Raw genomic sequence first — 14578 nt, 5'->3', positions numbered from 1 at the left:
AACAACATGTTTTTGCGTGACCTTAATTAATTGTCTTAAATCCCTACAGACCAGAGAAAACCGACCTAAATAAGGTTTAAAATGCAAGAGTATTACAGTACTACAAAATGGATTAAAAATAGGTGACTTTTATAATAACTTGTGTGAACATAAGAAGCTTTGAAGCATCAAAACCAATGAACCCACAAAGAATAAAACTAGAGGCTCTAAAGAGCCTGTGTCGCTCACCTTGGTCTATGTGAATATTAAACAATGGACACAGATGGATTCATGACAAAATTGTGTTTTGGTGATGGTGATGTGTTTGTAGATCTTACTTTACTAAACATTCTTGCTGCTTACAATTATCTCTATCTATAACAGTACTTTCTGTGGAAAATGTTATTGAAAATCTTCAAATTTTAAGAAAATTGTTAAAAATTGACTATGAAGGGCAATAACTCCTTAGGGGGTCATTGACTATTTTGGTCATACTGACTTATTTTTAGTTCTTACTTTGCTGTACATTATTGCTGTTTACAGTTTATCTCTATCTATAATAATATTCAAGATAATAACAAAACAAGAATGTGTCCACAGTACACAGATGCCCCACTCGCACTATCATTTTCTATGTTTAGTGGACTGTGAAATTATAATAAATTCTCTAATTTGGCATTAAAATTAGAATGATCTTATCAAAGGGAACATGTGTACTAAGTTTCAAGTTGATTGGCCTTCTACTTTATCAAAAACTACCTTGACCAAAAATTTTAACCTGAAATTTGCACTATCATTTTCTATGTTCAGCGAACCGTAAAATTGGGGTCAAAACTCTAATTTGGCATTTAATTTAGAAAGATCATATCATAGGGCACATGTATACTAAGTTTCAAGTTGATTGGACTTCAACTTCATCAAAAACTACCTTGACAAAATTACCAATTCAGGGGCAGCAACCTAACAACCAATTTTCCGATTCATCTGAAAATTCCAGGGCAGATAGATGTTGACCTGATGAACAATATTACCCCCATGTCAGATTTGCTCTAAATGCTTTGGTTTTTGAGTTATAAGCCATAAACTGCATTTTACCCCTATGTTCTATTTTTAGCCATGGCGGCCATCTTGGTTGGTTGGCCGGGTCACCGGACACATTTTTTAAACTAGAAACCCCAATGATGATTATGGCCAAGTTTGGTTAAATTTGGCCCAGTAGTTACAGAGGAGAAGATTTTTCTACAAGATTACTAAGATTTACGAAAAATGGTTAAAAATTGACTATAAAGGGCAATAACTCCTAAAGCGGTCAACTGACCATTTTGGTCATGTTAACTTATTTGTAGATCTTACTTAGCTGAACATTATTGCTGTTTACAGTTTATCTCTATCTATAATAATATTCAAGATAATTGCTAATGCTTTGGAGAAGATTTTTGTAAAAGTTAACGCAGGACGACGACAGACGACGCCGGACGCTGGACGCCAATTGATGAGAAAAGCTCACTTGGCCTTTCGGCCAGGTGAGCTGAAAAGTGATCAACAGTGAGATTGGTGTCATGTGACTTTGATGTATGGATTACCTACCCTTACAATCTGTGTGTGTTGTCTTTCTACAGCTAAGTGTAAAGCTGTTTGTAGATTCACATTCTGTATATCCATGTTGGCTTTACCCTAAAACAAGAACAATATATTCTGATATCTGAACAATCCCTACAGAAGCACTAGCTACCTACTATAATTGCAATTTACCTCAATAAATGGAAATGTTGGTCAGATAATAATGGTCGATACCATATTAAGTAAAACATCACTTAAGCAAAGCCAAGGTCAAGCATGGCAATATTTCATTTTTTTCTTCATATGAAAAATTGTTTAACAACATGCAAATGAATCTCATTTACTGTTGCTATTAACCTATGATAATAATGATGATGGATGACTGCTTAACGTCCACCAGTAAATTAATATATATTTTCAGGATGAGAACATGTTAATGTAATATGAATATTAATCCTGCTTTGTATTAGACTAAAACGCTGAGCCTTATTTTTAACATGCTAGTTCACAAGGTAGCCGTCCTTAGGGAGACATATTTTCTTACTCCTAAATGCTGTATGCTTAGCTAGAAGCAGCAAATACCAATTTTAAAGTCTTTGGTTTTATCTGGCAAAGGTTAGAAACCTGTGATCTCCCGCTTTCAGGGCGAACATTCTACTGCCGTGCATAATGATACACTAAAATAATTGCTTGTACTAGTATGTAATTCTGTGTGAAGAACAGCCTGTTTTTGATAAAGCAACTACGCCTTCCTCAATATGTAGAAATCTTTGTCACTCGATCATTACAATTATTTCATACCTTTGATTCTTCATTTGGTATGTTAGAGTTGCTTCCCCTTGACTAAAAAAACAAAAAAATAATCAAAGGGAAGTAAATCTAAAGAACAATTTTACAATTTTATAAAAAAATAAATAATATGGATTGTAACCATGAAGGCTTCAATATAAATACACAATAAAAAAGAGGGCATTTTTTTTTTTTTTTAATCTTTTTGAAATATATTGTTGCCTGTGATTAGAAAAACAGCAGCACTGTCGATCAGTAAGGCTTTGAGAACCCTGTGGGAATTGTGTGATAAGAAATTGAGTGAATATATCATCCTTAAATCATTCATAGAATATTTTCAAATAATGTTCTGTTGAGATTAATGTGTAGTTTTCTACACAATTTTGATAGGATATGAGATGAGCAAAAAAGATGTATTTATGAGTCAGGTAGAAGTTGGAACATTCCTATATAGAAAATATTTTATATAATATGTTATAAAGTAGTGCTGAGATTTCCTAAATCACTACTTTATGACACATTATGTCAAACTATAGGTAAACAAATAATAAATAAATAAAAACATGTGTAAGTTTGACAAAACTGGTGAGAAATGTTATTGTTGATTATACCTGATGGACAAGAAGTTCAGCGACTTCCACATGGTTGTTTAGAGCCGCTAGATGTAATGCTGTGTATCCATCGTCCTTCTTCTCGTCAACAATCCAGTGTCTAGGTATCTTTGTCAGGAGTATTCTCATAGCACTGAAAATAGACGAGAATTTTATAGTGTTCTGTTTCCATGACTATTTTAACAATAATTATTGTAGATATCAACAAGTGAAACTGCGAGCTACTGCTCACTGATGATACCCCCGCCGCAAGTGGATAATATTAATAGTGTAAAAATATGCAAGTGTTCGGTAAACAGGAAGTTGTCGAGTGATGAATCTGAAAACGCATCACACGGTATAGCTGACTTATAAAAATCCTGAAACCAAATTTCAGAAATCCTTGTATTGTAGTTCCTGAGAAAAATGTGACGAAAATTTTTAACTTGGTTATCATGTGTAAAATCATACAAGTGTTCGGTAAACAGGAAGTTGTCGAGTGATGAATCTGAAAACGCATCACACGGTATAGCTGACTTATAAAAATCCTGAAACCAAATTTCAGAAATCCTTGTATTGTAGTTCCTGAGAAAAATGTGACGAAAATTTTTAACTTGGTTATCATGTGTAAAATCATACAAGTGTTCGGTAAACAGGAAGTTGTCGAGTGATGAATCTGAAAACGCATCACACGGTATAGCTGACTTATAAAAATCCTGAAACCAAATTTCAGAAATCCTTGTATTGTAGTTCCTGAGAAAAATGTGACGAAAATTTTTAACTTGGTTATCATGTGTAAAATCATACAAGTGTTCGGTAAACAGGAAGTTGTCGAGTGATGAATCTGAAAACGCATCACACAGTATAGCTGACTTATATAAATCCTGAAACCAAATTTCAGAAATCCTTGTATTGTAGTTCCTGAGAAAAATGTGACGAAAATTTTCAACTTGGTTATCATGTGTAAAATCATACAAGTGTTCGGTAAACAGGAAGTTGTCGAGTGATGAATCTGAAAACGCATCACACGGTATAGCTGACTTATATAAATCCTGAAACCAAATTTCAGAAATCCTTGTATTGTAGTTCCTGAGAAAAATGTGACGAAAATTTTCAACTTGGCTATCATGTGTAAAATCAGACAAGTGTTCGGTAAACAGGAAGTTGTCAAGTGATGAATCTGAAAACGCATCACACGGTATGGCTGACATATATAAATGTTGATACCAAATTACAGAAAGGGTGGATGTGTAGTTCCTGAGAAAAATGTGACGAAAGTTTCATGGGACGGACTGACTGACTGACGGACGGACTGACGGACGGACGGACTGATGGACGGACGGACGGACGGACGGACGGACTGACAGACAGAGGTAAAACAGTATACCCCCCCTTTTTTAAAGCGGGGGTATAATTAGAACATCTGGACTGCAAATTGCTGAACTACATAAAAAAGGGTGTTACTGTCATGATCACAAAAATCCTGTACATTGTCAATTAAAAATAATTATTTCTGCAATAGTCCTTTATTTTTTCTGTAATAGTCCTTTATTTCTTCTGTTTAACCTAAATGAACATTATCAAGGGCAATGCCTTTCTGTATCTCTTAATAATTATAGACCAAATTCAGCATATTGTGAATATTCAGACAACTACAAAATCATGAAACTCAATTAGTTTTAAGTCCTTCATACTCTTAATTGTAGATCAATTTACAGGTACAAAAATGAGAGATTTCACAAATTTATGAAATTTGGCATGTTACTAGAACATGAAAAACTTCAAATGAAAATCGAAAAAATTGTACATGTATAGTAACTTTTATACTTTCTGATATATGGCAAAATATATGTATTGAAAACACCTAAATATAGCTATAATAAAATTTCAGGATTGTTTTTCATTTTAATTTCTAAGGGCTATCCAAGATATTAACAAAATAGCGCACAAAAGTATAAAACATAATAGATGGCTTAAGTAATAGTACTGTTTTAAGAGGAATGTTTCTTCTATCTTTAACCCCCAAAAAGAATTGACTAACATCATACAATCATTAAATGTAGATTCAAGTGAATCAAATGTTTGGAAAATATGACATATTTTATTGGGAAAAAAATCTTTGATGTACTACAACATGTTTAAGAGGAACAGACCGAAACAGAACTTAACTGAAGACAGACAGACAGATGGAGAAAGATGTTAAAAATAATGATTCCCCATTTCATGGCAGAGGTACAGAATTTTACAAAATTTATAAATGAGAATTTGCTCTGGGACACACACTACAAGAAGATGTTGGTCTGTTAAACTTGACTGTTCATTAATATCTCAAGAGATTTATCAAGCATGTGCTATTCATCAGCCTTATCAATTATAATCTATTTGACTGGGGAGGAAAGATTTTGCTTTCTTTTATTTTTATTAGTAATCAACAGTTATCTCCCCTATAAAGTTTTTTTTACGACTTAATTTTTTCAACTTCCCCTAAGCCTGTAGGATGATTCCAGCATGAAGAGAAGAAGAAAACACTGTAAAAAAAAAAATTATTTATATTAAAAAGATTTGTGATGTTTCCTCACAAAGTAATGGCGACATAAATAAGTTTTATCTTTAGTAAGGAACACAAATTAGTGATATAAAAAAAGATCCCTCAACTAAGATTCATTGTTGGTAAAGACAACATTTTAGTTGTGCAATATTAAACAGATATGAAAGTGTGAATGATAATCAAGAAGGTGGGAAATTTGGCTCAATAAAACATCTTATAATCTGTGATTATTCTTTGAAGCCTTCAAAACATGACAGGTTAATAGCTATTTGTTGATTTTTGTATCTTAGTGTTGACTTTTCAGGTTTTTTACTGTGCTTGATTTTGGAAGCTTAGAATAAGCATAAAGATTATAATACTTTAGCAGAGAGGTGATTAACCTTTATTGGAATTTAAAGGTGTTCTCATAATGGTAACGCCTTAATCCTTATTCCGTCATGAATGAAAAAAATGAAGAAAAAGACAGATTTCACCTGCAGTTTTTACAATGAAAATCTTAGAAGTTTTCTCATGTCAGAAGAAAACTAATTTCTTATGGTATAGCAGGATTGCAATTGCATAACAAAATTTGCCAATATTTGATGCATTATAACATAGCAGGTTTGAGTCCTTTTAAATTTACAAGCTACTATGTCGGGAAGAAATCTATTTATTTAATTTAATGAGGAGTAGAACCAGTATAGAATTCATGTTTTTCTAGGTTTTTTTTCTGTAACCACAACTAACTACATGTATTGGTCTACCATTAATAGTCATAAGATGAAGATCAAAGAAGAACAAATTTCAACAAGACACACTTTATATTTCAATTTAACTGAACATGATCAAACACGTCATTTTCTCAATTTTTTTGCACTGAAAAAATGTGCATAAAACATTGCTACATCATGGAGTGATCATCCTCAGGCAAAAATGTCAAAACCACAAGACAAGAATCATTACGTCATATTATTGGATAAAGATTTATCATGACCACATCAATGTGGATTCCCTTCTTGATTGGGAAACCCTATAGGAAAAAAGCAGACATTTCTAATTATGGATCAGATATCTCTACAGACCCTCACTCAATCAAACAATCAAGTTACCATGGAAACCTGTTGGTTATATTGATCAGTGTGTTTTTATACACAGTGGTTATATCATTAACAGCTAGAAATTCTGATCCCCAATGATAACAGTACAGCAGGCTCTCTTTGGATAATTTTTTTACCATCAAATTTCTTTTTATTCAACAAAATTTCATTAAGTAGAAAATTGATTTTCTTTAAATTTGTGATTGCAATTTTTTCTGTTTGTGCTGTCTGTCTGAGACTGGGAGAATGTCGATAATTGTCTACTGTAAGATAATAAAGTCTTGTTAGCTTAAAACTGCTGATTCTACTTCAAATCTCCATTTATATTACCAAAGTTACAATGCCAAAAGCTTCCTGTGGAGGCTCAGAAAGATTTTATGACAATTTTGGTATTTCCTATTAACCTTGTGTGACACATAAATAAATGAGTAAATTGATGAAGATTCTGTGTAGGTTGGAATAGCAGCATGCATTTGGAAAACAAGTTAATTTTTGTGAACCTTTAATTTAAGACCTCTGACATGGATACAAGACATCATACTTGACATCTTTTATCTGTAGCTTTTCAACAAATGTTTTGTGCATGTTCCTAATTAACTCAAATTCAAAACTTCAAAATGAATATGAAAGTCCAACCAAGGAGGTTATATGAGCAGGTTCTCTCTCCTTCTCATATAACCTCTTTGTCGAACATTTTCAAATCAATATCAAAATTTCATGCTACATGTACTAATGATTTCGTCTAAAACTTTCTGATCCGACATCTTGAATTAATTTCACTTGAACTTCTTTTGACTTTATCTTGCTCACTTTTTTAAGAAATAGAATATGACATTACATCAAAGATTGGCTTTCTATCACATTTGTTTTATCATAAAACAGGTCTTTGGTTTTCAAGAATGATTTTTTTTTTCTTCAAATTTTAGGACCTTCTTTAGCTGACCATAAGATATTGCTCATTGTTGAAGCAGTCACCAACATTTGCATACATCCACATAATTATGTGTACAGTACATAATTGCAGAATTGGAAAATAAATAACCTTTGGTCAATTATTGTTATTCAATAGACAGAACTTGGTGTCATTGTGAAACTGTTGTCTCATACCAAACAGTGGAACCATAATGCTTGTACAAATGGTCAATTACACTTGATCTCAAGCAATCTTACCAAGTATGAGACCTTCCTGTCAAAGGATTTGTGTTCAAAAGATGTCATTATTGAAGTAAAACTCCAAGAACTCAAATAAAATTGTCAAATCATGATAATAGTAAAATGCAGGCAACTACATTTGATGGCAAACAACCATAGCAAGTATGGGGCCTTCTATTAAAAGTGTAAAAACTGTTGCCTTCATAAAAAAGCCATTGTAGACTAGTAAAATAGTCCAAAAACAGTCAAAGTCACAAAACTCCTGAAAACGGTCACTTCAAAATGACAGCCAAGGTTTATACTAATTGCAACACTCCTAAGGTTCAAACATTTTTAAAGGTGTTGTGTTCACAAGGTATCATTGAGGTAGAATAAACCTAAAAATGTCAGGGTGCCATAACTCCTGTAAAAGTACTCCAATCAAATTGAAATGCCATATCTAAAACGAAAATAAAAGATTAAAGGAAAAAAATAAGATGAGGAATTGGTCACCTCTTTTATATGGTATAAAAGTTATATTCTGTAATAAACAGTGTCAGCCATTTATATCTATACAGTTATAATTCTATGATTTCACATTAAGATTAAAGACAGAAAGCAAATATTTCTTTTCCAGGAAAATAAATGAGAGTTAGCCAAACCAATATTTGCCCATTGACCTCTCAGCTACTAACCAATTCATTATATTGGCAATTTATTTCATATCTAATCTACCACCCAATAAATCCCTAATTTGTTATGTATATAACATTGACAATTACTTCCATGGAATCTTACAGACAGTTTTAAAATTATTGACCTATTGATGTATTCTAAGCTGTAAGCAGAAACATAATATTTGCGCTGGTTTTTTTTGCAGATGAATAATATTTAATTCCCTAAGCTCTAGTAATTGTCTTTCTTGTTATTGATACACAGATTCTAAGTCACTGTCAGAACTAGATTTGTCAATATTACTTCCCTGCAGGCAAAGTGAAAGTAGAGTGACAGCTGAACCAGGATCAGACATCTTCTGTTGATCAATAAAATGGCTACCCTCATGTTACGCTCATGGTCAATAACCAAAACTACACAACAATTACTAATACTATACAGTCAATAAAACAATGACAAATTGTTTAATGTTTCCCAATCCAATTCCCATCTCCACCATAAATTCTATAATGGAATTGTCGATGCAATGAACAAATAATATCGGCTATTTTAAATGAATTCTTAATTTTTTCTGAAAATTTCTTTCATAAAAGGTTACAATTACAAATTTATCTTTTGAATTTCAATTCTTCTACTTAGACATCTTACTAGTCACATAATTTAGTTACACACGCTAAAAAGATGTATGTTACTAAAATAATTAAAATGGAGATAGATTACAACCAATGCTACAAACAATGTCTATGAATAAAAAAAGCAAAAAAAATGTTGAAATATATATCTATATAATTTTTTTATAAAAATAATCCCCAATATGGACAAATATAAATTATGCAGTTCATTTGACACACTGAGCACTTAGTTTCACGATCATCAAATGGCTTTCAATCCCACATCAATTTTTTATCATTAAGAATGTTGCAAAGATTTTGTGCACAGCAGAACATATTGGCTTAAACACCCACTATTCACAATGGGTAAAAATATGACAATGATCACTGAAAATCAAGTTCATTTTAGTTGAATGAATTGATGACCAATACCGCATAATATCATTTCTAACATGTGTAATGTTTGAATTGATCCGAGGATGGGGTACCAGACGATCCGAGATGATTGGAAAATATTCAACAAGTGATGACTTTTTATCCTGACACAGTAAAATACCTGTGGTGAGTGTTGATTGATTAAACCTTAATCGTAATATTAATTATTGATAATTATTGTAGATGAGGAAATCAAAAGAAAAACATCTGATAATGACCTATTATTATGTCTATACTACTGATCAGAATTCATCATCAACCTACTCGAGATGATAATGAATATACCGGGGAAAAAATATTTTCTACTTATCAGTTCTCTCCCTTCATATTTAAAACTGTTTTATCCAATTATGTAATGAACATAAAAGGTGAACAAAGAGGTCCCTAGATGCCTCATTTTGGAAATTATTTTTTATTTCAAACTTTGTTGCATTATGAAAATGATTGTATGCTCTTTACGTTTGACATACATTTTTTTTTAAATGGATGATAATCTAATATTACAACTGTTCTGCATTTATCAATTATCTAATGAAAACAGCAATGTTAGTGTTATCTCTTAGGAACTACTCTATTCTGACATATTACATTTAATTTCTGCAAAAACTACATCAAATCTGACATTCATCAATGATCTTACCAAAAATAATAAACCATTTTCTTTTGTTAAACAGGGTCGACATCATAATTTTTATTTGAACAAAGGTTTTTATATGGTAAAATAAGTATGTTACTGATTTAAGTGACTATGTTTCTCAATTAATCTGAATAATGTCCAGTATATCAATGCAAGCCTTATATTCAATTTAGAAAACAACCAGATTCTCCGCAGGGTGCAGCTTTATACGACCGCAGAGGTCGAACCCTGAACAGTTGGGGCAAGTATGGACACAACATTTCAGCTTGATACACCTCTGAATTTGGATTGTAATTAAATAGTTGACACAACATAGGTTTCTGACACAGAACGAATGTGGTCTAAGAACTTAAACTTAAAAACTTAAAAATTTTAAATTGGACATTTACCTATTATGGTCCAATATCCAAAATCTAAATACATGGTTAGATTCAGCATATAATAGAACCCCAAGAATTCAATTTTTATGAAATCAAATAATGTTTCAATTTTAGACCCTTTAGACCTCAATGTGGACCAATTTGATAACCGGGCCCAAATATTAAAAATCTAAATACATGGTTAGATTCAGCAAATTGAAGAACCCCATATATTCAATTTTTGTTGAAATCAAACAAAGTTTAATTTTTTACCCTTTGGACCTTAATGTAGACCAATTTGAAAACGGGACAATACTGTGCAATTGAAAATTTCTTGCTATTGCGCAAAAATGTGCAATTGAAAATTTCTTGCCATTGCGCAATATTGTGCAATTAGATATTTCTTGCTATTGCGCAATACTGTGAATTGAAGATTTTTTGCTATTGCACAATACTGTGCTAATGAAGATTTCTTGCTATTGGGCAATACTGTGCAATTGAAAATTTCTTGCTATTGCACAATACTGTGCAATTGAAGATTTCTTGCTATTGCGCAATACTGTGCAATTGAAAATTTCTTGCTATTGCACAATACTTAATATAATAATTTTGGACCAACTTGAAAACTGGGCACATAATCAAAAATCTAAGTACATGTTTAGATTCAGCATATCAAAGAACCCCAGGAATTCAATTTTTGTTAAAATCAAGCTAAGTTTAATTTTGGACCCTTTTGGACCTTAATATATAGACCAATTTGAAAACTGGACCAAAAATTAAGAATCTGAATACACGGTTAGATTTGGCATATCAAAGAACCCCAATAACTCATTTTTTGATGAAATCAAACAAAGTTTAATTTTGGACCCTTTTGGCCCCTAATTCATTGGGAACAAAACTCCCTAAATCAATCTAAACCTTCCTTTTGTGGTCATAAACCTTGTGTTAAAATTTCTTAGAATACTAAAGTTATTGTGCAAAAACCAAGAAAAATGCTTATTTGGGCCCTTTCTGGCCTCTAATTCCTAAACTGTTGGGACCAAAACACCCAAAATCAATCCCAACCTTCCTTTTATGGTCATAAACCTTGTGTTTAAATTTCATAGATTTCTATTTACTTTTACTGAAGTTAGAGTGTGAAAACCAAATGTCTTCAGACCACGACGCCAACGTGATACCAATATACGACCAAAAATTTTCAATTTTTGCGGTCATATAAAAAGGAGCACACAATGTCATTTTGTTTATTTTTTTTTTATGAAGATTTGAATAAAAATAAAACATAATCGACCTTTGTTTAGAGATGAGTAACAATGTATGAAAGTTTTATAATATTTTGATGAGGAACCAGTGTTAAAACTGAAAACTTGGCTCATTTCTGTATTGATAGGCATTAAAAGAATGCAAAATGATTCTGATTGAGACTGTATCAAAAAGACACAGGATTTAGTAGCAATATACTGTTCTTCTCAAATGGAAACTTATTTGGTCATACCAAGGAAATATTATATTGACAGGAAAGTGCCATAGGTCCTGCAACAATATCTTCAAGGGCCTGTGAATCTACTTCTGATAATTTTAAATATATTGGTAGTTCAGATGAGTGTTTACCATACTTGTAGCCAGGTTTTTTTTTAATTGTGACTGTTAAAGTCGAGTTCATGAGTCCAACGAACCCCCCCCCCCCCCTTTGGAAATTCCTGGCTACAGGCCTGATTACTGTGTAATAACTCCACTGTGCAGTTCATCAATTCTTAATAATATGTTGAAAATTATTCTGTTGCCATTTTTTCAGTTTGGCGTGGTTAGGCATTTTTCCATTGCTTCCAAAGGCCCTGTGAAACTTAGTGGCAAGATATTAGCAAGTGAACATGCTAATAATTATTTTGGAAAATTTGCAAAATTTCACAACAGGTCATTTGAAGACAATTATCTGTGGAGGAGGACATCTATGAAGTTCTGTCCTTCTTCTGGTCTGAATCATAATTGACTGGAGCACTCCCTCTTAGTAAATTTTCTAACAGAGTTTCAATTTAAAAAGCTCTCTCTTTAAAGAATAATAATAATTACACACACAAAACCATTTCAATGGCTGTCTAGAGAATCAAACTAAATTAATTTGACAGCCATTTGTTATTTAGAAACTGACCTAATCAATAGAATATTTAGATAAAACTGTACATAGTTGTTCATTTCCTCCATCAATTTGTTGTATTTTACAGCTGTTCTGTCTATTTCTGTTCTAAACATATTGTGGAAATGCAATATTTACATTATCCTTTCTTTCCAGATTGTATAAATGTAAGCTGTTCTCTACCAGAAGATAATAATATTCAGCAAAACTTACAAAATAATGTGGATGTCACTTGATTATTGGAAGAAATTGAGGTGATTTTTGTTCTTACGAAAACTTAATTGTTTGAGCATTTTTTCTGCTTTTCACAATACTTTTAATAAAACATCTCACTGCACCCTCCAAGATTTTACCTCATTTACTGTATGCATATGCAATGAAGTGTGTGCATCATAGCATAAAATTAACCATTTTCTTAAATCAAAATTTTATATCCCAAAACACATCTTGCCCAAGATTTGTTCTTCTATATGCTTACTTCAATCACACTTAACGTTTCCTGAGCACTAAAACATGTTCTTTTTGCAAAATAACATATACATATATCTGACACTTTGAAATTTTCTTTGTTAAATCTGAAAGAAAGTGATTATAATTAAAACAAATGAAAATGCTTATTTATTATTCAATAAGTGGGGTAAAAGTCCATTTATATGAATGGATAAGTATTAAAGGTAGGAGAACAGCTGTGCTTTTATCTTTGATTAGAAAAACTTATTTTTAGCAACTATTCTTAACTTGATGGTACATTTGTATCTTCCAAATTTGAAAATGCAGACAGGCACAAAATTTATTATGTACTTATACTTATGTAATAATCATAATTATTTTGTCTTCATATTTTTTCTAATTGTAAGCTCAAATCAAAAACATTTATTTAGTAGCTAAAGCAGAACCTTGTACAACAATTCATTTCAAAATCCATTTCATTTTCTAAATAACTCAGTCCAGGTCATTTTCCAGCACACTTTCACATACACCTTAGTATGTGCACTTTTATTTAAGATACTGCAGGACCAAGTCTATTATCATGCTGCTGAAGTTACTTGAAACATTTAATCATAATAGAATCCTGTTTTTATAAAATTTTGGAACATGTTTGTATAAAAATAAAACATCAGGCCCCCTGAATAATCAAGTGTTGTAGCATAGTTTTCTTGCAAATACAAAATGAAAAGAACTTCATAATAACCAAATAACATTTTGTTTTGGTGGTCAAATTTAATACAATTGTAGAAACAATATAGTTTTGGAATAAAAATGTATCATTATTTTAACAGAGTACATTCCTGTTTAAGTTTAATTATTAACACTTGACTTCAGAAAGGTCTTCTACTACATGTTTATTGGTCAAATAAATCTGTATTTCTCAATGATAAAGAAAGAATGGTTACTGGACAATCTTAAGATTTGAAGCTGAATAAAATGTGAGAAACTTTCAGATTTATTATAAAAGGAATTCAAAACAATAGATGTATAAAATTTAAAGAAAATAACTAATGTACACTTTATGAATTACAAACTTATTTCTTTTTTTTCAGAGGATAATTCCAAAAGACAGAAAATTGAGAAACCCTGTGTAGAAAGAGACCATCCTATTAAGTGACAGATTCAGTCCTGGGGGAGACAGGAAATGCCAAAGCTGTTTATTCCTATTAAGGCCATGTCAGAGGTTATAATCTCCTCTCACCACATGACAGGAAATACCCCTGGAATAAATATTAGTATACCATTAATTGTACATTAACATAATCACAGTTGCACCAATAATACTTTGATTAAATTTCCAGCTGTGAAAATACCAATACACTGCAAATTTTATGAATATTTTAGGGTAAAAAAACCAAATTGTGTATTTTTTTTATTTAGCCAAGTTTTGAGAAATAGAATTCCAGTAACTACTTTCACACTTTGTTAGGCTTAGAGATCTGAGAACCTATTTTCAAGTGGAACACATTTTACAAGTGGTCTTAACATGTTAATTTAAAGTTTGTGAGAAAAAACAATGTTTTCTTGATTTGATCCAGTTAAACAATAAAAGACATCTATTTATA

At 31.6% G+C, this 14578-nt stretch overlaps 1 protein-coding gene across 4 annotated transcripts in view; it reads right to left on the bottom strand.

Annotated features, from left to right (window-relative positions):
- The window catches only part of LOC139494698 (E3 ubiquitin-protein ligase MIB1-like), a 69044-nt gene that overhangs the window by 11842 nt on the left and 42624 nt on the right, over window positions 1–14578 (bottom strand). For 3 of the 4 annotated variants that reach the window (XR_011657118.1, XM_071282889.1, XM_071282879.1), the window contains 3 exons: window positions 2940–3072; window positions 2341–2382; window positions 1567–1653 (listed from right to left, as the gene is read on the bottom strand). Coding sequence is in view for 3 of the 4 variants with exons in the window: in XM_071282889.1 (XP_071138990.1) it covers window positions 1567–1653; window positions 2341–2382; window positions 2940–3072 (262 nt within the window). In the remaining variant the exon portion in view is untranslated. The remainder of the gene's footprint in view (window positions 1–1566; window positions 1654–2340; window positions 2383–2939; window positions 3073–14578) is intronic. The other variant, XM_071282898.1, reaches the window with a different exon arrangement.

Source organism: Mytilus edulis, chromosome 1, assembly GCF_963676685.1.
Source record: "Mytilus edulis chromosome 1, xbMytEdul2.2, whole genome shotgun sequence".
Taxonomy (NCBI): domain Eukaryota; kingdom Metazoa; phylum Mollusca; class Bivalvia; order Mytilida; family Mytilidae; genus Mytilus; species Mytilus edulis.
The sequence above is the reverse complement of the archived record's forward strand: the minus strand, read 5'-3'. Positions and strand labels throughout refer to the sequence as shown.